At 40.1% G+C, this 22,857-nt stretch overlaps 1 protein-coding gene across 3 annotated transcripts; it reads left to right on the plus strand.

The window, feature by feature from the left end:
* The first annotated feature begins 1,307 nt into the window (after positions 1-1,307).
* Positions 1,308-22,157, plus strand: dazap1 (DAZ associated protein 1). Of its 3 annotated transcripts, none has more exons than XM_083970154.1 (12): positions 1,308-1,412; positions 2,686-2,726; positions 4,134-4,300; positions 4,844-4,909; positions 6,134-6,241; positions 6,468-6,516; positions 10,406-10,488; positions 13,758-13,905; positions 14,135-14,167; positions 14,791-14,961; positions 15,645-15,809; positions 21,275-22,157. In XM_083970154.1, the coding sequence occupies exons 1-12, from the start codon at positions 1,381-1,383 to the stop codon at positions 21,445-21,447; spliced, it is 1,236 nt and encodes a 411-aa protein (XP_083826280.1). In that variant the 5' UTR covers positions 1,308-1,380; the 3' UTR covers positions 21,448-22,157. The 3 variants fall into 3 exon arrangements, with proteins under 3 accessions (XP_083826280.1, XP_083826282.1, XP_083826281.1); XM_083970156.1 differs by having other exon boundaries at positions 14,812-14,961; XM_083970155.1 differs by having other exon boundaries at positions 6,137-6,241.
* The last annotated feature ends 700 nt before the right edge of the window (positions 22,158-22,857 follow it).

Consider the following 22,857-nt stretch of genomic DNA (forward strand, 5'->3'; position numbering starts at 1 on the left):
TATTAAACTGTGCCTAGTGTGCCATAAACATACCTTATTAATGTGCATTTAGTAGTAAGCTATTCAAATAATAAACAGGATCATATATTCATTTTTATTTTTCTAAACAGGCTAGCTAGCCATTCATAAACAGTCCTGTAAACTGATAAATATCAACAATGTCTATTGACTGCATGATAATCATGCATACAAGCTATTCAAATTGACATTATTATTTTATTAAAATTTATATAATTGGGGCGCCGTGTGGAGCAGTGGGTTGAGCAGGCACCCCCATATAGAGGCTATAGTCCTTGCTGCAGTCGGCACCGGTTTGCAAGGCAGCCCTTTGACTGTATGTCACCCCCCCCCCCCCCCCCCCCCCCCGTCTCACCATTTCCTGTCTCTCTCATCTATGCTATCAAATACAGGCAGAAATACCCCTCCCAAAATAATATATTTTTTAAATCGTCTAATCAACCAAAAATTCCACGACCCCCCTGCAGTAGCTACTTCTGCGGACCCCCTCGGGGCATAAGCAAACTAAACACCTGCTTAGGGCTCTGCCACCACTGGGGCCCCAGAGAGCAATTCACTTTTATCTAATTTTAATCTAATTACGAAAACCCTTATTTGTTGTTGTTGCACTTTAAATTGTTGTTGCACATTGCTGTTGCAGTTTATTTAAAATAAAAAATAAAAAAAAGCAGATGACGTGTTTACAGCAAATGCATTGTCTATTGGTTTATTTTGTTATTTTTAGTATGCCTAGATGACATTCAGTATCCCGCTTTGAATATTAAGTGTAAATCAACCCCAGGCTGCACTTTTAGCTGAATTTGTATATTTCATATTAAAAAACCATCTAGTTGGGTAAAAACATGCCAGGCTAGGATGATGATTCATAATGACAGATTAGAAAAATGAAACAAGCTGGGTGTGTAAATGATCATTAATCAATATTATTGGCAGTAATACGGGCCCTAAAAGAAAATTTTGCTTAGGGCCCCATGGAGGCTTGGGCCAGCCCTGCCAAGGGGTCACGGACCCCCTGTTGAAGACCTCTGTTTTTACAGCTCATGTTTTGCTTATAAGAGCCGTCTGACTGATGGAAATGTGTATTGAACAAGCTGTGGAATAAAAAAGGACCTCTGGGTTTAAAACACTTACAGTAACATCTGCCCCTGGGATAGTTAAAACCAGTAGGGTAATAAATGGATCGTCTGGTTGGGTGTAATGTTCCTTTAAAGGCCGCTGCCCCCCTGCAGCGTCGTCATTGCGCAGAAACAGTTTGAACCAAAAAGCGGAGTGACCTTCCTCCGCTCTCAGTCTGAGAGGGGCAGCACTGAAGCAATAAGCCGGTCACAGCTCCTACGGTCCCCCCGCTCTAGCCTTTAGAAAATGAACAACAACTTGGTCGGAGATGAAGTCGGGTAAGATCAATTTCAACAAAAGCCTTTCTGCTGCGGACGCGTCAAAGTGTTGAAAGAGAAAGCTGTGTAACTCACAGTTGGTCAAGCTGTCATTTGACAGCTAACGCTAGCTGCTAGCAGGCTAACCGCTAGCAGCTCCGAAGAAAGACAAAGGCATAAAAAAGTGAAAGTAATCATTGAAGTACCTCCGGTGTTGTCGCTGCTGTTGTTTGCTATTTGCAGGGGAAAGGTGCCGCGTTTGTCTGAAGCGCTGCCACTCAGCGGGAAACGTGTGAAAGTGTTAGTTTACTTATTATCTGTAGTCTTGTTTTCAGTTAGCATCGGAGCTAGCTGAGCTAACGTTTGCCAGCGAAGCGAAAGTCTCCTCTTCTCCACTTCTCCTCCGCGGTGCGAGGACATTTAGCGGGCACTGCCGTAAGGATGGAGCATCCTCGTCTGCTGCTGTCCCAGCCGCTGCATTTTGTCATTTTTATAGTAAAACATAAGTGGTGATATTGTATTATTTCAAGCGTGAATTAACTCGCTAGCTAAAGTGAGTAGAGAGCGGAGTGTCATTAAAACTTCCAGCGGCGAGACGAGTTCACCGGTGCGTGTGCAGGGAGGGAAGCCGGCCAGCTGCGCTCCTCTCCCGGGCTCCGACTGGAGAGCAGTCGGTGGCTTTCGGTGGTGGAAAGCTGGTGGTGGTGGTGGTGGTGTGTGTGTTGGTGTATGTGTGTATGTGTGCTGCAGCTTCTTGGAGTAAGCTCAGTGTTGTGTTAGCTTGCTAAACGCCATGGCTCTGTCTGTCCCGGAGTAACTTACGTGGCAGGAGGTTCATAAAAAGACCTTTATAGTCGAGGCCATTGCAGTCAGCGTTGTGCAGGACTAAAAGTGACATCCACGACCAGGAGGACTGGACGTAAAAAAAAGAAGAAGAAACGAGTCGCATGAAAAAGACAGGGGGCATTTAAACTGTGTGGTTGTGTTGTGTGTGAGTCTCTCCCCATGCTGCTGCAGCAGTCAGTGAGGCTTTGGTGGTGGCGCGTTGCCTCATGTTGTGTAATATCTGTGTACTTGGATGTTTAGTCAGCTGGAGACTTGTTATGGTTCTGTAAATTGCAATCAGCTCCACCAAGACTGGTGTGTTTTAAGTCTTTTCAAGGCCTCTGGCCAGGCAAAAAATAAAATCTGTGCTGTTTACCATGCGTTTTGAATTAGTGTTGTATTGATGCTCTTCTCTGACTTATTGTGATGATCAATAACTGACCTTTTTTTTTTCTCTCACTCCCAACAGGAAACTTTTTGTGGGTGGATTGGACTGGAGTACCACACAAGGTAAGTCACAGCTTTTTAATCTGTGAAAGCTCAGACATTTCATGTGCTAAGTATTTATTTTTTTTAATTAACAGAAATCTGCCAGGATGAAGCTGTTGTAGCTGCATGGATTACTTTTTTTTCTTTTTGTCAGACTGGAGGATCTGGCTGGTTGCTTGTTTGGAAACTAAATCGGATAGACCCACAGATTGTGATAGGGAGCATTTATCTATGGAATAAAGTGTCAATCTGGACGATTTTGTTTTAAAAAAAGCATAGTTTAATTTGCTTCTGCCTTGACATTGGTACTGGATGGTATTTTAGTCGGAGTTGTGTTGTTTTTAGGGTGTGTGACCAGGTTTGTGGCTATAATTAACATTTAATAACGGCTCTGGTGGTCAAGCAGATAATATTTTAATACATGGTATTCAAGGTGCATGGTTGATTTTGTAACAGTGATGCCATGTGGACTACCTTGATTACAGCCGCTAATGTAACGTCCATCCCCATCCCCAATTAACTGTCCATCCCCTTGCAAAAGATAACATTTAACTCATTAACTTCAGTGGACACCACTTTGTTCACACTTCATGTTTACTGATGCTCCGTTGCAAACTGCAGACACTTTTTTTTAGTAAAGTCTACACTATGCAACAACATACATGGGGTCTGTGTATACACTCTCCTCTCATTCAGCGCTGCGTCGAGTTGGTGTGGTTTGTCCAAAAGCGCTTTACTGGCTCATGCCTGGTTGACCATTGTGTAACGTTGCACAAGGGCTTGTCTGTGTTAGCAGCCCTGTTAACATTAAGATCTGAACCACAGCGCTACGTAACTCTGAGCTTGTTTCCTCAGTGGTGCCCCGGGTGCTTTTCAGCAATGAGAAAAACAATTACGATAACTCTCGCCAAAGTGACTCCTCATTTGTTCAAACTTGCACGCCTTGCTTCTGTGAGGCGTGTGCTGGCATTGCAGTAGTTACTTGTATGTGTGTTGTTGCTATGGAAGATGACAGTGGGTCAGTATTTTGTTTGCTCTTCAGGAATGTCAATATGTGATTTGAATGTGGGTTTATGTTTGTGTTCTTGCATTAAAAAACATTGGCACAGACCCCAATATTCTGGCATAAAATACAACCAAGGTCATTGAATGACTTTTAGTATTCCTCGTATACTTAAATGAAGCAGTGCTGGTGTTTTGTTTTCTCTCCACACCTGTTTTAGTCTTAATAGTTTTACTGCAGGTTAAAGCACTGAGGATATTTTCACAGTACAATTTATCACGATGAAAGCATGATGTCTAAAAAAAATCACGACTCGATTTCTTTGTGTTGAAGAGGCTAATTTAATTGCACATTTGCAGTATTATTATATGACTGTGCTTATTCCTATGCAGCTCCATGTTATGTAATTTCTGTCTTTTTCTCAGAAACACTTAGAAACTACTTCTCACAGTATGGGGAAGTAGTAGATTGTGTCATCATGAAGGACAAAACTACAAATCAGTCGCGGGGCTTCGGCTTTGTCAAATTCAAAGACCCCAATTGTGTACGGACTGTTCTGGAGACAAAGCCGCATAATCTTGATGGAAGAAATGTGAGTATTTTAAATCAATCAGTCAAATCAGCCCGAGTAATCTTCCTGTGCTTTGTGTGGGCAAAGTGAAAAGCTAACTGTATTTCATCATCTGCAGTAGTTAGAAGTTATTCAAGGAGAAATACCATTTTTTTTGGTTTGGGTTGTACCTGCCTGCAGCCAATAGTGCATAGGATGTTGTACTTGTACAATGACTAACATTTGTTTGCCTAACAAGACTTACCTGTTCAAAGACAAATCGGCTAAATTGGCAGTTGAAGATGGGTTTCCCTGAAATGACTGACGGGATGCAAGCAGTTGTTTTATCTAGTTTTCCTTCTGCGTTTATTGTGCCGTTTTGCCAGCTCCCGTATGAGTTAAATTTTGGCTCATTTGCTCCATCGACAGAGAAGGGAATGACATTTTATTGGCCACATACCCAAAAGAATGTATGTCAGGACTTATGTTGACCTGAATTTATTGAAATGGAAGCGGTTAAATGACCATTTGAAGGTTATTTGGGGCAAATATTTTCTCTCTGTCTCTCTCTCTCTCTGCTGTCAGATTGACCCGAAGCCATGCACTCCTAGAGGAATGCAACCTGAAAAGTCTCGAACCAAGGAGGGCTGGGTAAGAGGAATCTGATTTCTTCTGGGAAGGTTAGCTTAGGTGTTTTCTGATGGAATAAGGCTGCCAGTCTCTCTGTCCTCTCCTCCTCTTTTAGGTTGAACTCTTGGTATCTGTTCATGGGCAAACGAGGAGACCTTGAGCTTCATTTATAAAATCACTCTGACGTTTTGACCTAAATCTAATTTTTTGTTTGTTTTCTTCAACGAGTGTGATTTTTCTCTTAAAGATCACATTTCACAGGCTTCATACCTTTGAGATTCCTAGAAATTAGTTTGGGGCTTTGAAAAATCGCAGAAGCATTAAAGAATCTATGGCTTGTATCGACCTCTATTTGTGACCAAGGGACTGCAGCAATATCAGCAGATCTCTGGTACAGCTTACACTGGCCTGCCTGGGATTGACACATAATAAGGTCACAATTTCCCAGATGTTAGAAAAATGACTCACAAGGATGTCATAGGCCTGTATGACCACTCTAAATATTGGAATTACAATAACATCTCCCATTTCCGTCGCTTAATTCAACATGGTTATCTTGTTTTTTGTAGTGTACAACCAGTTCTGGCCTTGGTAGATTTGTAAGCTACTAGAGTACAGAAAATAGCTTTCAGCAGTGAATTTTTTTTTTTTTACCAGGCAGAAGAAATCTCTGCACCAACTTGGGTAATTTGTGGGTCGATCAACAATACTATCAAGCCCCTGCAGATCTGTTATAGTCGTTTTGTCCCATTGGGCAGCCAAGATTTTACTTATTGTGCCTTTGCTGTCAATAAAACATTTTTATAAGTCGGATATTTGGCTGTACGCTCAGGCTCTGTATGTTAGAAGATTTTATAAATGAGGCCCCTCTTTGTGCTATACTGGAACTCATTTCACTGAGTTTAAGTCGTGTAGTTGGTACTGAATGTTTCACTAACAAAAGCAGAAGATGTAATTGGTAAAAAATCATTGTTGTCGTAAGCACCCTCTAGCCCTTTATAGCATGAGTGCAGTGCACAGCAGTGTTGAAATGCTTCGTGGTTGAGAGTAAGTGGAGGAAGCTGTGTTCTCTGATCTGTGGAGACCAGTGTTTGCATTGACATGACATGTTAAGAATTATACCCGAGGGCAAGAGGAGAACCTAATTTCTTCTGCACTGTCTGAATAGATGATGGCTAACTGGCCCCTTCCCAGAGTGATTCTTTAACAGACATTGAAATCCATACACTCCCTGTTTTCTTTCAGAAGGGCAGCAAAGCCGATAGCAATAAATCAAAGAAGATATTTGTAGGTGGAATCCCCCATAACTGCGGCGAGCCTGAACTCAGGGACTATTTCAATAGATTCGGAGTGGTGAGTATTGCCAAGCACATAATGCAAGTCAGCTTATATCGTCATTAAGACTGCTTGAATGGATGTGACATTGAACAGGGTCAATACTACAGTGTAAAAATTTAGAGGGATGGGATAGGACAATTAATTATTTGTCCAAATTGTGGCAGAATATTTAATTGGAATAAGAAGGGACCCTGTCTGGTTTTTCTAAATGGAGCCACTGTTTCCCTTTGTCCCATTCAAGGTCACAGAGGTGGTAATGATCTATGATGCGGAGAAGCAGAGGCCCCGAGGTAAAAGCTGATCCCGTTTTTTCTCTCCCCTCTCCATACCTTACCATCTTAAATCTCATGACAAACTATTCTGGCCCAAAGAGAAAAAAAAAAATCCCTTTCATCCCCAGATGTTCAATTCAATTAAAACAACGTGATACTTCACATGAATTCTCTGCATGGTGACGACACATGGTGAAACAAAAAAAAAAAAAGCACTAAAAGCATGTGAAGTGAAAGCCATACAAAGTCATTACAGCGTGCATTAAATGGAAACTATACTGTGATACATCCAGAAAATAAAACCAGCGCTCAAATTCTTCAACAAGCATGATGGCAGTACCTCCAGTTTATGTGAAGGTTATACATTTTGTTCAGTGGTACATGTAATTTCCTCACATAAAACAGTAGTAGATGACATCATTGTAATGTCCTTCATGACCTTGTGAGGCTGTTCCAGTTTCACAGACACAGATACTACAGTTTTTAATTGACACGGCCATCATCAAGCACTTGACTTGATTTTTCTAATTATATTGTTTTGTCTGCTGATTATTCCCGTAAGGCTAAATATATTACTATATTGCTACATGAATGTTTAGTTGCACAGCTGATTTGCCCTTAGATATAATACGATGAAACCACTAAGGAACATTGTGAAGAATTCAGATATTATTAAAGGATTTATTAAGAATTAGTAGCTGTAGCAGCACTGCCTTCTCAGTAACGACGTTATTCACATTAAAAACTCTTAGAACGACACAACATGGCGTGTCTTTCAAATACTACAGTTAAAAAGACAGGGGTTTGCCAATTTTCCCAAACCCAAACTGACATACCGGTAATCACATAGCCTTCCTGTGTTTGACCAACAGTCTGTGTCCAGTCTAGTTTTATCATGATTGCTTAAGTAATTCAAATTAAATTAAATTTATGTTGCATGATCAATCACTCCAAACGTTTGAAGTTATTTAAACCATTAAAGTTAAAAAGAAGAAAAGCGTGTTTCAAAATTTGTCGTATTGTATGTTAGTCAAAGCTAGAAAAAATTCATGGAAACGTATTAAATGGAAGAAGTTAATGTAGTTATTTGCAAAGTTGTTAAAAATGTGCCCTTGGATGCAAAAGGACACCTTACCTGACCAAGAAAAGGAAAGGCTGCAGGAAAGTAGGTGCTCCAAAAAGTATAGCACTTCATCATAACATGTAACTGGCAGATTGAGAACAGTTGAACCATCTTTGTGGCCATTTGTCCTTCATGCAGTCAGGTTTAATCCCATTCACTGAAGGTATGAAAATGAAGTAGTGTTATCACAGGAACAAGGGAGTAATACAAAAAAAAAAAAACCTTTAATGTGTCATTTTTTGACACCACAGAAATATTTCATTGTGATTCCTGACAATAGTAATGTCAGACTTTTATATCTCAGAGGAGTTTGTCTGGTCATAAACGTATCATCAGTACATGGCATGTGCCGACACTTTAAGCACGGATGGCCTCACCGGGAATCAGTCCCGTGCCACCGGCAGTGTTGGTGTCAGACTCTGCCTACTGAGCAACAGTCATAGCTGTCTCATCTGCATTTGTCCTACATAGCAACGATGCAGAGGCCACTGACCCACAACATGTATTTCTGCTCTTCCTCCAAAACCCCATTCATTCTCTGTTGGGAGAAACCCAGAATGGTTTGTCATTGGAATTTAACATGATGTATTGCACCAGTAACAATCATTACATAATCTTTAATAGTATAAATACTTTCTTTTACTAAAACCATTAGACTTTCAACATTGGAATAAGTTTTCTTTACCTTGATTTAGACTTAACTGATACATTTATCTTAAACGGCGTAGTATGTGTTTTCCCATATGTAGAAAGTTAAGTATTTTTGTAAGTAAGCCCTTTCTATTTTTCTTTCTTCTGTCCCCCTTCTCCTTGTGAATGGTTTGAATGTGATTAACGGTGTCTCTTAAGATTTGTCTTTTCTCCTTTAGGTTACTGTGCATTGACTGGTAGCACAGAGGTACAGGCCAAATATAAAAGCACCCAAATTTTTCCACTTCACGATAAAATGGGGTGTACACAAAGTTGCATCAAACTCTCAACAGTTTTCCTACCATGTTTTTTTTTTTTCTTAATCTGCATATTCATATAAGGTAGAAAATGGACATTTGAGTTTAATCACATCCTCTAAATTTAAGATTTTTTGTGATTATATGATATGGCTACATAATATTATAATTACCACACCAAAATCTAAAAGGAATAGATATATATATATATATATATTAAAAAAAATGCTATTCCTTTACATCAAATAGTGTCTTACAAGACTGAAGTAGTGTAATTAAATCATTTTAATTAGGGCTGCAACTCACAGTAATTTTCATATGCTTTCATAAAAGTCAACAAATAGTGAAAAATGCATATTCAATTTTCCATTGTCAGGATTGTCTGACCAACAGTCCACAACCAAAGCTACTTAAAGTCATGGTTAAGTTACAAAACAACAAAATATTGCCAAAAAGCAGTCTTTTGCCATTTTTGCATGAAAATGTGCTTGATCTTATTTTTATTTGACAAAGTCAAAACATTTTTCTACCGATCGACCTTTCGATCACTAAGTAGCCGTTGCAGCTCTTAGAATGATAATATCAAAGTATTTTTCAGCTCTATGACTGGTAGTCTGAATGATTGTCACATCTCAGTCAATTCTTAGGTTGTTTAATGCTATATAGAACAAATCAGTTTCATCAATCGCGAATATCTGATTTTAGTAAGGCCTAAAATCTTAATTTAAGTGATACCAAGTCATGTCGATGTGAACAAGACGTGTCAAACTCTCTCAAACTCTGTCAAATGTGTCAGCTTGGTTTCAAATTTAGATTAAAGACAGGTCAATGACATGTTATAAATAGCAATAGATCACGTGGCTTGGGAAATGCTTGGCATGTTACTAGAGGTCTCTAAAATCTCAAATGTCTCAGAGGACGTTCGGTTGGATTCAGGTTAAGTCCCCAAGTAGAGATGTGAACACAACCCAGTTCTGCCACCGCGGAAAGTTAATCAAGTTGAAAGTAGATCACTGCAGCGCGCGCAGTGGCCTGCTAACACCCTGAAAAGTTCTGTAACATAAAGACAAAGTAGTTTACTGAGCAGCTGCTGCAGCGCAATGTTGGTCCAAAAAGTCCCTTGACTTTGTACTTTGCGTTCTTGTTGATGAACGTTGTGTATCCCCTGTGAAAACGTTTGAGCAAAATCAGCATCTTGTCACTTTGGGAAACCAGTTATGGCCTATATCTTTGTGTTATTGTTGTGAGCAGTATTTTAATTGTCCATTTTAGGCTTATCCTGGCTGACTCAAAAGTAAAATATTGAAATTGGGAAAGCTTGGAGAAAGCTTTAGGCATTCTACAGTTTGTGTTTCTCCATATTTTTGTGATGCATTAACAATGGCTGCTGCGAGTGTGTGCTCCACAGCAATATACCAAGGGACAGATCAAGGTGGGGTTTGGATGAAACAGCATGAAGTAACACAATGTAGTATTGGTTCAATTGGCGTTTATCATTGTCAGTGGGTCAAAGAGCGACTTAATTGACGTTTTTTATGTGGCATTTCACATCAATTCAAATACTTCACCTCTCATCCATCATGTGTAGAAGTTGATAAGTCCTGTATTGTTATCTTCACAAAATATTTCTCTGCACAGTAAGAGAAAGGTTTCCTTCAATCCCCCAGGCTTTAGTCTTGGATTTGTGTTGTTCTGCAAGTCTGCAACATCATCCGAACCCCAGGAGCCTCTTGCTCAGTCTTGACGGATCCTCACTCTGCTGAAGCCCAATACTGTTCTTCATCTTGTGTTGTCACAACCCCCCTGCTACCTTGATTCACTCTTGGTCGTTGGCTAGGTTTTGGATTTATTACTTTCGAGGCCGAACAATCAGTGGACCAGGCTGTCAACATGCATTTTCACGACATCATGGGCAAAAAAGTGTGTAGTTGTAGTTTTATTTTACCCTTAAGATCAAACGGAGGCTTGGGCGATGAAGAAATTTTTATGATGCTGTTCTAATAAACATGACTAATTTTCCAGTCAGTTTCCATTAGTGACTGCAGCATCATACAGCACAAATTTTGACCTTAAACATCTTCAAACAATTAAGGCTGCTGATTTATTGAACTCATCTTATCTTGCTTACACTATTGCTTTCATAGTTTCCACTCGTACTTTCCAAATACTGTTACATTTGAGTTTCAATTGTCGCCCAAGGCTTTGTTGAAACTGACCACTCCTTTAGGATGTCTTAAGTGCATCCAATTCTTCTCAAAACATTAAGTTAATACTATTTTTTTCATTTGCCAATAAAATGAAAAATAATAAAGGAACAATGGATAAAGCTAAGGCTTTTTTCCTTCTAAAATCCACAAACTACAAATCACCTAAAGGAATGGTCTATTCTGTTCTGTTTCTTTTGTTTTCTGATATTTTGTTGGCAGGTCACTTAAATGTCAACATATTTTTTTTTCTTTTTTGAAAAGTTAAAGAAAAAGCTCAGCTCAGTGACCTCAGTTGAAGAATCTCCACACTGTGTCTGCCAGTTTTCTCAAAAACAAATCAAAAATCTTTCTAAAATGCTGGTTAGGATGAGACATGCGAAAACACAGTTATATTTGCATGTTACTTCTTAGTGTTTGCTTTTACTCAGTAGGTGCACCAGATGGATGGGGTTTACTGCTCAAAGACAATTCAGATAGTGTCAGGTAAGCTGTCCATCTGGGGAAAAAACAATAAAGTCACTATGGTGTAGTATTTAAGCGCACCTCCTAATCCTCTGGCATCGCCTCTGTTGTTCTACTGTGTGTGGCAAACACCACCCACCTGGCACCTCGGCTGAATAAAACCAACCAAAAAACATATTGTACATACCATGTATATTAAAAGGATTGGTCCAACACTTGGGTTTAAAAGGCACTTAAAGCTCTCACTCATTAGCAACCCCCTTCCTTTTCCCCAATAGAGACATTTTGTAATTAGCAGCTTTTAAACTACTCTACAGAGATAGCAGGCGAGAGACTGTCTCCTTTCTGCCCTCCATCCAGACATTAATGATTTGTGGGCATAAGAAAATGATCAAAGTCAAACACAGTGTAGTTATATCCACTCAGTCGCTTCACATCGTCGCAGGTATCTCGTTTCTGTCCTGCTGATCTTTTCGCCGCTGCACTTCACAAGTAATTTGAAATTTTTGAAGGTCAGTCTACAGTATTTGACACCATGAAGACCCCTTTTTATATTTTGGCATTTATGTGAGGGTTTTTGCTGCTATATTATTGACCGTGTTAGAGCAGAATCCAGACTTGGTGAAAAGTGCTAATTGCTGTGTTGTTTCTTGACGTTATTTTCTTGGCATCTTTTGTTCTAATATTTGGGAGTTGACAGGAGGCGAGAGTGGTTTGTGGTCGCCCACCTGGGACCCGTGTTTTTAATTTATTCGAAGGAAACTATCAATGAATGTGCATCGTTTCCTGCGGGCAAGTCATTTTCTTCCCCAGGAACGAGCTACATAAGAAGACGAAGAGTATTACAAGACATTTTTGTTGGACTATCACTGGTTATTTCAGCAAAGATCTCAATCCCCGTTCCTTGGTAAATGATTCAGCTCAACATGTGTACTCTCCAGTGGTAGGCGCCCCCCTTGACTTTGCCCTGGTTTCCAACAAGAATCGCGGCTCAACTTAATCCATTGTTCTTGACTTGACATTACCTTACGCTGGGACTTGAGGGAGGCTGGGAGATATGAGTTACAAAATTAGAAATTGGAGCACATCAAACTGTGGAAGAAATCCCACTTCTGCTGTTGGGTACTGTACAGAAGTCATGGTATCCATCACTCGTAGCTGTGATGCCCACGGGAGAAAGTGCTCAGGTAGCTGCCGGCGGCGGCGAGGACACTGCCGGAAACATGTGCATGTAATTAGGTCGACAGAGAAGGAAGAGGGGAGGCTGGGGAAGGTGGCAACACCTTAAAGCGGGGAGGAATCTGTGATTCGTTTTCCTCCTGCAAGGTGACCCCAATAACTCAACCTCTCAGTCTATTTCTGGTTGGCTCCCCCTTAGTCTCAGCCTGTTTCTATGCTCTGGTTAGCTGCTGGTAGCCTTGCCTAGTTACAGACACTTCCACAAGAAAGTTTTGTTATTGCGGCAAAAAAATTATATTTGACTCGGCGCTTTGAACTATTACAGTAATGGATGATATCCTATATTAAACACGCGTAGATAAAGTAAAAGGATAGAGGGGTGATTGATGGTTGAGTCGTTAGCGCACAACTTATGTTGGCATAGTCCGTAGTGGTGATCAGCGGTTCGAATGCTGACCAAGACAGTTGTTACCGCATGTCATTCCTCCAGTCTATCGCCCTGCTTTCCTGTCTCTCTTTACTGTCCTAACCCAAAATAAAGCATGAATGATTTTAGGTTTTGAGTAGAAATAAATCAACAAAGCAGTTATTCCTAAAAAAAAAAAATCCTTGAGTGACCAATGAAACATTTTAGGGTTTGATTTTTAAAGACGTGTCCTCCAGCAGTGATTTGACCTCATATTGGTGTCTAAGCTTATCAGTCACTTGACCTCAATTGAAAAATGTTTTTTTTTTCACTATTGACACAGTATGAAGATTCGGTTTTAGATTGATTGAAGAGATTGTTCATTTGTACTTTCTGCATGTTTACTTTATATTCTGTTAGAACTGAGATACAAATTTCTCTCTACATCCACCCTCCCCTCCCCCCCCAAAAAACTTATTCCAAATAAAATAAAAGTGAGATTTTTTATAAGCATTAGCCGGAGAAAGGTAAGTCATGACCTTCCATTAGATGTCTTATATATATATATATATTTATATATAGGGCAGTTCATTTAAGGAAAAGAAATCTATGTTTCTCAGGTACATGTTAAGAGAAAAAAAGAAAATTGACCGTTACATACGTGTACTTTCTTTATAGTATGATTTTGGACACTCTAAAAATCCCGCTTGATAATTAGTACCTGAGACACATAGCTGTACAGCTCTCCTGGCTACACAGTAATATTAATTAACATAGCTGCCCCACATTTTTTTGAATGAACCTAAAGTGAACAATTCCAACCTGGCCCAAAATGCTGAAATAAAATATCAGTGGTAGGACAGGTATTTCTAGGTGAGGGACGTGGAGATCTTATGCTGGTGTTGCCAAATGTGCCCTCCTTGTCCTTTGTCCAGGTGGAAGTAAAGAAGGCCGAACCTCGTGACAGCAAAGCTCCTGGCCAGCTTGGCCCTGGCCAGTGGGCGCCCAGGGGCATCTTGAGTGCAGCTAATGGTTGGACAGCACAGCCTGCCCAGGGCTGGCAACAGCCTTACGGGCCACAGGGTGAGTGGGAACGAGTCCCAGAGCACAGTGTGCGAGGCTCGCTACTCAGATGAAGACCTAGTAGTAACTGTAACAATGTGTTTAACCCTCTGCTGCAACATTAACGTTGTGCACGGTGGTCTCGGCTTGCACCGTTTGTTTGGATGTTAAACTGTGTTATGTGAACATTTTATATTTCAGGCATCAGTTCTGCCCTCAGTCTAATTTTTTTTTCTCTTTCCCTCTGAAGGAGTGTGGGTGTCGACTACTGGCCAACCCATAGGTGGGTGTTAAACTTCCACTTGACCACATACAGAACATATCCTGTCTTTCCAGTTTAGTCAATTGTTTTTTTGTTTTTTTCTATGTTGCACAACTGAGAATTGATCAAACTACTGATAGATGTGTGTGTGTGGTTGCCATGTGATCATGTGCTTATCTTGAGACGTCACAGAAAGAGCCTGCACTCTGTGTGGCCAATAGACTGATGACAGTTAGCAGCACGTGTTATCACTGATTCATAATGGCTGAGGCTGCTGATAATTTGCTGCTTGAGACAGATGGCAGCCTTGAATGTATTCCGGCCTCCCTCTGCTATTGGTCAGGCTTGGTTTCATATCACCACCTCCGGGTCAACCTGCAGCACTCGCTGCAGTGTCGGCCCTGTGCTTGCTCATAGGATGCTTCAGTTTCATTCAGCCTCAGATGGCATCCTGCTAATTCACTTCTTTTGTTCCATTTATTTATCAACTTCATGTCTTATTTAGCCGCTCACTAAGACCACGATGAACTGTACTGGCTGCATCTGTGCTGGCTCTTGATGTTTTATTTCCTGTGTACTTGTATGTACTTGATAATTCATGTGAAACACAGACTGATATTGATTTAAAAACATTTATGATATAGATCTATTCTCTATTGGAGCAGGCGGGTATGGACCTCCATTGTCTGCAGGCCGTGGAACACCCACACAACCTCCATCACCTTTCAACGCATTCCTGGTCACGACCCCGGCGGGCGGCTTCGCTGCACCTCAGGGCTACCCTCAACAGGGCTACAGCACAGCACCTCAGTTTGGTCAGTAATACACAATACACTCTGGTGCTGATTTAACATGACAAAGTTCTTGAGATAATATAGCATATATGAGAGTGAAATTGTGACTCAAAGTTTGTGAAACCTGATATTGATTTTGACTGAAAACATTACAGTCGTTATTGCCCTATCTCCTTGTGGCAGCTTTAATTTATTCATACTAACACGGGCGTGTGAAATTTGTTAATTGAATCTATGTCAGGTTTTCCAGGCAGCTTTGCCGTTGCTCTGGTCAGGGAGGAACCGACATCTTATCAGAGACAGAGGGACTCACAGATACTCTGCATTTCTTAAAAGGCCACAATTAAGTCTTTGGGAGGGTTATTATTACTGTACCTTCCCACAACTAAACCTCCTTAGTTAATGTTTTGTAAATAATGGACAAAAACTTTGTAAAAGAGTTGCCCAAAACTGTCCATTACAAGTGTATTGGCAGAGTGTTCACATCATTGTGTAGTCTTCATATGTAGTATTTTTTTTAGTTTATGATCAGCTGGATGTTATTACACTCTAATTACAGCCAAATATTTTGACTTCAGTATTTGACTTTGTATTTAACTTGGGAACAGCAACACTGGGTACATAATGTACAATCTTGTGATCTGTCGCATGGTATATTGGGCCTTAGTCAGAGGTCATAAAATAATCTTACTCATATCCGACAGGTTACAGTTTCGGCACACCCCAAGCAGACCAGTATGCTCCACAGGTTCCACCTCCGCCCACCACTCCAGGAACCGCACCTCTGGGCTTTGCCCCCGCCACCACACCAACTCAGGACTTGAGCAAAGCCCCCACTGGGCAACCTGACTTCCCTTATAGCCAGTATGGTAAGAAAAGCATTGTGCATAAAGCAGTTTGCTGCCCTTTTCTCTCTCCCATTTAATTTTATTCACCTCCGTGGCCCGAACATCTCCCTAGATATTTTACGGGTACAACTACAGCTCTTTGAAGTTCATATTTCCAATCCTTAAACAAGCAGGAGCTTGCTCTTGGTTCCATTTAGCTTGAACAGCTACACATGCATACATGCTTTTTGCATACATGAGCCCCCCCGCCCCCCTCCCGGCTCTGCCGTGAAGATGCTGCTGAAGTTTCACCATATCCAGGAGTCTTCAGCAGTCATTTCTGTCAAGTTTTTCCAGCTGGGCTGTGGATTGGTAAAAAGATTGGTACAGTAGGTCTTGATAGGTTTTAATTAGATCATCCTGCCTTGCAATGTTTTTTTTTGTTTTGCATTTTTTATTTTATTGGACTGACTGTTCTGAGATTTGACTTGATTCAAATAATCCTACCTGTTAATTACCTCCTACATCTCCTCCTCCTCCTCCTCTTCCTCCCTGTTGATGACTTTGCTGGCTTCTTTTCCTGGTCTTGGCACGATCACCACAGGAGCACCAGCATGACAATAACGTGCCCATAAAACCTTATTTCTGGAATTAGGCATGTCCAACCTGCCAAGTTACCTATCAAAAAAAAAAAATCAACATGTCTATCATGTTTATCACACTGGAGCTTTGCATGCTGGTCTGCAAAATGTGAACGTTTCCCCCCCCTGGCCTGCAGATGATAGAGTCTCTTTTTAACCAATGTATCTGCAGGAAATACTTTCTGGTGGGTCTTTGTGGTCTGAACTTGACTGGTAGTCTAATCTAATATTACCTTTGGACTGTGTTAGACCAGGGTAATTATTTCTCCTCGGTCTCGACTGAACTGGTCTTAACTTTTGCCAAATTTTAGTCAGCATGTAGGGTTTTTAAAAATGAGACGGTTAATCAAGCCACTCCAGTGTAAATATGGAAAATGATGAATAAAACAGTTAGAGGTGCAGCTTTTCCAGTGACGTACTGGATGCTCATGCAGGATTAAGCGCCTGAGATCATGCTGAGAGCACGACTGGTGGCTGGAGGTTTTCAGCTCTGAACCAAAACAGAGACGGAGATACTGTTGAAACTCACGAGCATCCAGGGAAAAGGGACGAGCTTCTTCTTCATTTAACATTCACTCATTCAGTAACATAAATACACAGTCAGATATGAAGCAGGAATTCATTCAGAGGCTACATTCAGTTTTTTGGCTGGCTGTTTTTTTATTTATTTATTTTTGTCTGACTTGGCTTACAGCTGCTTCACACTGCTGGATCTCCGTCTGAAGCAGTTAAATGACCGCTGTAAATCATGACAGGTTCCCATCTTGTTCAGTGTTTCCTGCTTGTGCTTATCTTCCATCCAGCTTTCTGCATTTAGTGTGAGCTGCCTGTCCAGGCGTTGAGTCCTGTAGTAAAAGCCAGTGATGACAAGATGGAGTCACTACGTTTTTGTGAAATGAGCAGAAAATCAGAAATGCTGATGATGCTGGTGTTGTGGAGACAAATTACTTACCATGAACATTTATTTATTCATGGCAATAGCAGGCACTGGACATGACAATTTCACCTTTTTTAAGATTTGCAAATGTTGAAGGTTAGGCAAATTAAGTGAATTTGGTTTGGGTTAAGGCGTATGTAGAGTTTGGCAGCAAAATTTTTGGTTGTGCTTAGAGGAAGGATCAAACCAGTGGTTTTGCATGTTAATTATTTAATTTAATGCCAACCATTTTCTGGCACATAACATTTTATATACTTAAGTATTTGACATTTTATATACGGTGTGTGTATATATATATATATATATATATTTTTTTTTTTAAATTATTCCCATTTTCCAGGTGGGAACTCAGTTCACTTTTATCAGTATGCAGTGAAACATGAAAATGAAGGCAATTTTGTCAAAGCTGCTTCTTGGTGAATCTGAGAACGCTGCATTATTTGAAATTATAGAAACGACCAATAGGAAAATACATTTGTTAATGCAGGAAGCTTCGTTCCCCCTCGAGTTACATGTATGTCCACGTTTTTTTTTATGTATTAGATTTGAGCTCACTAATGGAGGATTTTTTGACAACATTTGGATGTTGAAATACCCAATAAAGGATGTTGGTACCTGTTTTGATGTCACGCGACTGGCACAGTGGAAGATAAGAGAAGGATCTTGTAACTTGTTGTACGCCTAGGAACATTTCAGCATTTTGTTTTATGTCCTACAACATGCAGAACCGCTGGTGTGGTTGCTCTAGGTCCGATTTGTAGTTGCCCTCATCATATTCTCTTGGTGGGAAAACGAGTTTCTCGCCTGTTACTTGCATCTTAGCATACAATGCACATTTCACAAAATTTCCTGAGACCAGGCTGGCATGATGAAGAAGTCAGGCGTGCTAGCAGATAGCTCACACACTCACACTCCATTTTGTCTTGACTTCCAGATGAAGACGAGCAGTGCTGCCTCACCAGGCGTAGCGCAGACCCAGTAAAATGCGTATAAATGTAAAGCTCTTGATAGCTCAGTAAGGGGGAATCTATGTAAAGTAGTCGGCCAGCAGTATCTGGGTTCAGTCAACCTGGTCTCCTCATCTCCCTGATAGGCTTGGGTAACTACCCTCAGGACCCCTCTGCCTACGGACCAACGCGTCCTTCTCACAGTTATGGTCAGGATGAACAGGGAGGATATAGTGCAGGTAGGTGCCAGCATCGTCTTCTCCAACCACAAAAGTAGCATTTGTTCAGTACTGTAGTTGTTTATAGAGCTGCAACCTCGTTCTGCGTCTTTTCTTTTGCTCTGTGTGTAGTATTTTGCATGTACATTTTGCATGTACATACAAATTACTGTGTGTTCTTGCATAGTAAAAGGGCAGCCACTGATGAAGCCTTTGCTGGGAGTGGATTTGGAAGAAATTTACATAGAAATTCAGCATTTGGAGCTCTGACATGTCGTCGTCTCCTCCCTCAGCGGCTGTAGCTTTACTATACCAAGACTGACCATGTCCTCTTTTTTTTTTTTAATTCCCTCTCTCTGTCTGCATTGCTTTGCTGATTATAAAAGGATGATCTAATTGTCAGAATATTTGTTCATGGTTCAGTTGCCTCTATGCATCAGCAGTCCATTCACCCGTTGTTTTTCCCCCATGTACTGTCTCTGCATTGTAGCTATAGGGGGGAGAAAGGAAAGAAGATGTAAAGAAGGACACGGTGTCAGTACATTTCCAATTTCTCTGATTCCTCTGTCTGATGGTCCTGTTGGGACCACTTCCTGTTCCACAGAGTTTCCTATTATTATATATCTTTCATTCTTGGAGCACACTAGAAGAGATATTCTCCCCTTTTTTCTGTCCTTTTCTCTCTCTTGTCTTTCCATTCCAGTTATTTATACCTTCTCTCTGCTCCAGTATTCATTGGTTTTCATTCTTAAGAGTCTAGCTACTAACTGGATATTACAGGGCAAGGAAATAACCATTTGGCTGCATCTGGTTCTTCTATTCTACCAGCTATTTGGTAGCAGACAAATCAGTCTTATTTACACCTAGAAGTCCATTTGACTTGGATAGTGGCTGCTTAATAATTTTCAAACTCACTCGCCACTGTCCCAGACACATTAGTTTCCTTCCCTGGGTTCCTTGCCTGTTTGTAAGGAGATGGTGCCATCCAGTGTCTAAATAGAAGAGCAGAGAATCTAGACATTGTTTTCTAAAATCAAATCAATGTGGACTAATTTTTAAATTGAAACATAATTGGCATTTTTGTTGTTGTACTCGTATAGTACAGTGCTATTATAAAACACCGAAGGCTCATTAATTACTTAAAGTGTTTCAATTGCGAGTAAAAATCCACCACAAAGCCCCTCATCACCGGGTCACTTTGTTGTTAAGTGTTATTACCTTTACTCAAATTCAAGGTACGGTAAGTAAAAATTAATCACACTGTGAAGCAGTTTGACAATTCAACAAAAGCCTTGAAGTGTCTTTGCATGCACAGAAGGAAACAACTAAAGAAAACACAACCAGGCAAATTAAAAAAAATAATTATCTTGATTACCAATGAATCATTATTTTAGATGGATTGATTAGACTTACAAAAAGTAAATAAAGCAATGAAAAATGCTCATGGAAAGTTCTCAGAGCACAAGAGGAAGTTGCAAATTGCAATTTCTGGTCCACAGCACAATTATACTCAATTTACAAGGACACAAACAGAGAAAAGCAGTAAAATGTCACAGTTGAGATGTTCTAACCGGCAGATGGTTGTTGTTGTTTGTGTTTGATAGCAGTTAAGCAATTATTATTATGTAACCAATTTATGTTTTTATCAATTGAAGAATTGATTGTGTAAGTAATTATTGTGGCCATAGTATTATACAAGTGCAGGGACAGAATTGTAAAAAATTAAATAAGATGGCATTGTAATATTAAAGGGATAGTTCACCCTAGAATGATATTTCGCTCATTATCCACTCACCCTCATGTTGACTAAGGGCTGGAAGAATTATCAGAGTCCACCGTCCCTTCTCTGAGTTACAGGGGGTCTCGGCGTAGCAGTGCATTTCAAAGCAACGGTTGCAAAGGGACACCAGAGCTCTTCGTAAAAAAACACACACAAAAAACATCCAAATACCTCCATGATGCTCGTATGTAATGTCCGTCTTGTGCTGAAGCCCCAAATTGCGTAATTGTCCCGAAAAAAATTAAATAAGTCTATATTTTAAGCTTGTTTGTAGCGGAAGCTTCTCGAAGCTCCTCTTCCTGGTCCGTCCAAATCTCGCGTGATTTGCGCCGGCGTCAGTGCGGTTACTGCGAATCACGCGAGATTTGGACGGACCAGGAAGAGGAGCTTCGAGAAGCTTCCGCTACAAACAAGCTTAAAATATAGACTTATTTAATTTTTTTCGGGACAATTACGCAATTTGGGGCTTCAGCACAAGACGGACATTACATACGAGCATCATGGAGGTATTTGGATGTTTTTTTGTGTGTGTTTTTTTACGAAGAGCTCCGGTGTCCCTTTGCAACCGTTGCTTTGAAATGCACTGCTACGCCAAGACCCCCTGTAACTCAGAGAAGGGACGGTGGACTCTGACAATTCTTCCAGCCCTTAGTCAACATGAGGGTGAGTAGATAATGAGCGAAATATCATTCTAGGGTGAACTATCCCTTTAACGACAACAACACCGTTATAAGTTATCAGAAAATGAAAACATTTCACATAAATATAACAATTAGAATATACTGTATATACAAGTGAACCAGTAAATGTATCAGTGAGAGGATGAGTGGTGGATTTTTTCTCAATATCAAGGTTGTGAGAATTATATAAGACATTTTATTTAGTACTTTATAAAGGAGCAAGGTTTGTCCCTAAACTCTGTCAGGACACATGGACATTAACTTCCTCCTCTTTCCTCTGTTTGTTGTGTGTCGTCCACCTCAGGGTACGGCCAGGACCTGACAGCCTTCGGCCACAGTTTCGCAGACCCCAGCCAGCCGACGGCTTCGTACGGGGCACCGACAGCACAGCCCACCGCCGCCCCCCAGCCCGCCGCCACTGCGTTCGGCAGGGGGCAGAACCACAACGTACAGGGCTTCCACCCGTATCGACGCTGACCGCCAACCTCTGGCCATGGCCGCTGTGTAAAGTCGAAAAACTAAAAAAACTTAAAAAAAGAAGAAGTCAGGGAAATGTTTGTTTTCGCTAAAAAGCAAAACTGGAGTTCTGGATCATTCGATGGAAATGTTGAATGCACAGAGTTTGTGAAACAGAACCTTTGTGAAAGCAGGGATTCCAGTAAATTCAAAAAGGGTGTGTTGAAACCCAGGTTTTTTTGTTTTGTTTTTGTTTTTTTTGTTTTTTTGCCTAACTTAAGGAACATTCAGCAGAAAGAAGCTTTTATCCCCCACCTCCTACCCCATGTTTTATAGTAGAACTAAACTACTTTGCAATAATTTTGATTGTCTGGTCAAACACTAGCACAGAGACTATATGTAAAGAGACTTGCATATAAATATGTATATTTATGGTGGACACAAATGAAAACAGGGTCTCAAGTTTCCTCAGCTTTAAATTCTAGGGAAAAAATGTTTTTATTTTTCATTTGGTGAATTTTGTTTACTTTCTGAGCCTTTAAAGTTTGTTTAAAATGGAGATTGTGAATATATATATTATACACAAACTGTGCAATTTTTTAAAAAGAGAATTTTGTACTATAAATGTACACTTTGCTTGTTTTTTTATTTAAAGATGTAGACTTCCCTCAGGTGGCTGTTTTGGGTGCATTTTTTGCACTTATGCAAAAAGAAAAAAAGGACAAATTATTACAAAAATAAATGTTTTAACGATACAATGCTTGTCATGGACGTGGAGTGTATTTGCCTCTGGTGTTTCAGTGGAAGCCCTGAAAAGTAGGGTTGAAACAATTAGCTGAGTAATTAACCAGTCAAATGCTGGAAAATTAATTGTCAGTAAAATATCACCAGCTGTTCTCATTATCAATTAATTTCAGTTCATTTGTGTTTCTTTCCCAAGATTTTCTACATTTAGACCAAACGTCACTTCAGCTTTGAGTCAAAGACACAGGTGAGTTTTACAGAAATATGTTTTCAGATATTTTACTAGATGATTAATAAACAAATTCATCAGAATAACTCACAGGTCACAGCATGTCCAACATTTTCTATTTTTTTCTGTGAAACAGTCATCCAAAAAATCTTAATGAGATAATGAGAATATGTTGATAACAGCTTTGTAATTTTCATTTATTAGATTAAGTTGTATTATTATTTTTGGGTACTAGTTGCTGTAATTGCTTAATTGAAGAAAGGAAAAAAACAACAACATTTAGTTGCAGAAAGGAAGTTATTGATAGCTTTGCTGGGACAAAACGTAAAATACTCCCACTAGTATTCAGGTGATTTGGGGAAAAACGGAGATATATTTTGAGTATTGTCCGTAATAATATAATAATAATAATAATAATAATCCTTTACACTTTAAAAATAATAAAAAATAAAATTCTA

This window comes from Trachurus trachurus (assembly GCF_905171665.1).
Source record: "Trachurus trachurus genome assembly, chromosome: 4".
Lineage (NCBI taxonomy): Eukaryota > Metazoa > Chordata > Actinopteri > Carangiformes > Carangidae > Trachurus > Trachurus trachurus.

Excerpts from the sequence above, each read along its gene's own strand:
- dazap1 (XM_083970154.1), top strand. The coding sequence starts at position 1,381 with ATGAACAACAACTTGGTCGGAGATGAAGTCGG. Across the intron at positions 14,168-14,790 it reads GACTACTGGCCAACCCATAG|ATCTATTCTCTATTGGAGCA; the intron begins GTGGGTGTTAAA and ends TTTATGATATAG. Across the intron at positions 14,962-15,644 it reads CAGCACAGCACCTCAGTTTG|GTTACAGTTTCGGCACACCC; the intron begins GTCAGTAATACA and ends CATATCCGACAG.